This window comes from Sander lucioperca, chromosome 19 (assembly GCF_008315115.2).
Source record: "Sander lucioperca isolate FBNREF2018 chromosome 19, SLUC_FBN_1.2, whole genome shotgun sequence".
Lineage (NCBI taxonomy): Eukaryota > Metazoa > Chordata > Actinopteri > Perciformes > Percidae > Sander > Sander lucioperca.
The window spans coordinates 2,322,893-2,325,392 of NC_050191.1; the positions used below are offsets into that span (position 1 = coordinate 2,322,893).

Genomic DNA, 2,500 nt, shown 5'->3' on the forward strand with positions numbered 1-2,500 from the left:
AGAATCTTCCCCCTCTCTCCCTGGTCCATAACATATTTTTATTTTCCCCTATTATTCTTTCTTCAACGCTTTTTTAAATTCATGGTCAATAAACATAATTTAAATGACATAATACCTATTTTTTTTGTTTTAAAACAAAACAAATTGTGGATTATTTTGACTGATAGTTAAGATCAGAGCATGTTGAGTGGATCACAGGTGATTTCAAATGCTATAAAATGGAAGAAAAAAAAACACAATTCAATGAAAGTAATCATTAATTTTTCCTGCCAAGAATGTTACACGGCTTCCATACAACGTACATCCACGCATTCATGTTATTTTGGGGAAATTTGGTTCAAAGAAACCCAAAATTCTGATATAAAAACGTCAACAATATGAGATCCAAACGGAGCGATCGTAGAAACACAGGAGGGATAGAACAGCCTAATGCAGGGGTTCTCAATAGGTGAGGCGCGCCTCCCCTGGGGGGCGCCAAAGAGCCACAGGGGAGGCGCGACACACGAAGAAGAAATAACTATGCAGCTCTACTGATATCGGTAATTGTGCGTGCGTGTATTAGCTTTAAAATGCATTGTTTCCTTGTCCCAAGTCAACAGAAGTCAGCATTAAGGGAGGAGACAGGACCCAGCAACAAACGTAGGAAATATGATCCTGAGTTAAAGTTAGATTTCACCTGGTCGGGGTCCCAGGCTGCTCCTCTGCCGCGGTGGGACAGACCGGGAGAAATGTCCATCACGCGTTTCTGGTTGTCTGTGGAGAGCGAGTTCCCCCAGACCTCCACTAATGCTATGAGAGTCCTAATCCCCTTCACCTCCACCTACTTGTGTGAGTGTGGGTTTTCCACACTGACCCTGATTAAAAACAGATACAGATCACAGCTGCAGGTGGAGGACGACTTGTGTTTATTTCTCTCTGCAGTGCAGCCTCATTGTTCCCACTGACAGACGCGGCGTCAGCTGATTTTGGGGGGCTTCAGTGTCTCTTAGTGTCCACTCTCGCTGTAAAAAGCTGTGCAGCTTCAGGTTTATAAAGGACGCGGTCTGCTGTGGACATGTGTCCCGTTTGTGCTCCGTGTATTTCTGTAGTTTTGGTTTCTACCTCCGACGTAGAGCAGCGTTCAGCCACTTCTCTAAACTTTGTCTCATTCAGAGACCAGAGACCCAAACGGGGCTCTGAGTCTGTCAGACGGTCTGAGATCTACCGTCTCAGCAGAGATATCACGTAATGCACAGCAGGCTACGGTGCAGGTGGATTATTTTCTGAAATATAGTGACTGTATTCTTGTAATAACCTATTATAACTTTATTTTTCACCAAATATCAAGACTCCTCCAAACCTCAGAGAACACAGATGGGATGAGTTATATTTTGATTGTGCACATAGGTTTTGAACATGAGCAGAAATCTTGCTCAAACATCTGAAATATTACAGTCCAGGGGTTTATTAATAAATTTAAATGAATAATGTATCATTGAGGTAAATAATTGTCATATGCACATTTAAGGAGGTTACTTCCCCAACAAAAGATGCAAAAGAGAAGGGAGGAGTAAATGATGCTAGGCTACATGTGTGCTGACTCAGATATAATTAGAAAAGTCGATCCAAAAGGAGAATAAATAGATAAAGTAATACAGAATGCCTGAGAGTCTTACTGAAATATTTTCCATTATGTTTTTATATTTGGATTGTAATCTGTTTCCCTTTACATAAATATATTTCCAGCATATTGATTCAGAAAAAGGTAGAAATAGGTGCATAAAGATTCACCAGAATGCAGGAAATTTAGTGTTTAATGCTTAAAATTTCCGGGGGGTGGACCCCCCGCCCCCCCCCCCCCATCATAGCACATGTTAAGCATGTTTTGTTGACTTGTGGATCGGCCCACTGATGTTCAGTGGTTTTAAAAGTAGCCTCAATTAGGCCTGCATGAAGTTAGAAATGATTTGCTGTTGCAAAGAATCGTTTATGAATGCACTTTTAGAAAAGTTGTGGAAATAAAATGTCTTCAAATACAATATTAAAACATATTTACATTTTATCAGTTGTTATTGAGGCGGGGCTCGGCTGTCCTTACCTAAGGGGAGGCCCACATTCACCCAATTTGAAAACCCCTGGCCTAATGAAAGCCTGTGTGTGTGTGTGTGTGTGTGTGTGTGTGTGTGTGTGTCCCCAGATTCTGGTCCACGGCGAGCAGAACGAGATGGCCCGTCTGAAAGCGGCGCTGATCCGCGAGTACGAAGACAACGACGAGGTCGACATCGAGGTCCACAACCCCCGAAACACAGAGGCTGTCACGCTCAACTTCAGAGGAGAGAAACTGGCCAAGGTTGGTCTCAGTACACACACACACACACACACACACACACACACACACACACACACACACTCACACACACACACACACACACACACACACACACACACACACTCAGACACACACACACACACACACACACACACACACACTCAGACACACACACACACACACACACACACA

At 43.0% G+C, this 2,500-nt stretch overlaps 1 protein-coding gene across 1 annotated transcript in view; it reads left to right on the forward strand.

Moving 5' to 3' along the window:
* LOC116061378 (cleavage and polyadenylation specificity factor subunit 3-like) overlaps nucleotides 1–2,500 on the forward strand; it is a 23,496-nt gene that overhangs the window by 10,191 nt on the left and 10,805 nt on the right. Inside the window, exon 11 of the mRNA XM_031315556.2 lies at nucleotides 2,177–2,329. Coding sequence (XP_031171416.1) covers nucleotides 2,177–2,329 — 153 coding nt within the window. The remainder of the gene's footprint in view (nucleotides 1–2,176; nucleotides 2,330–2,500) is intronic.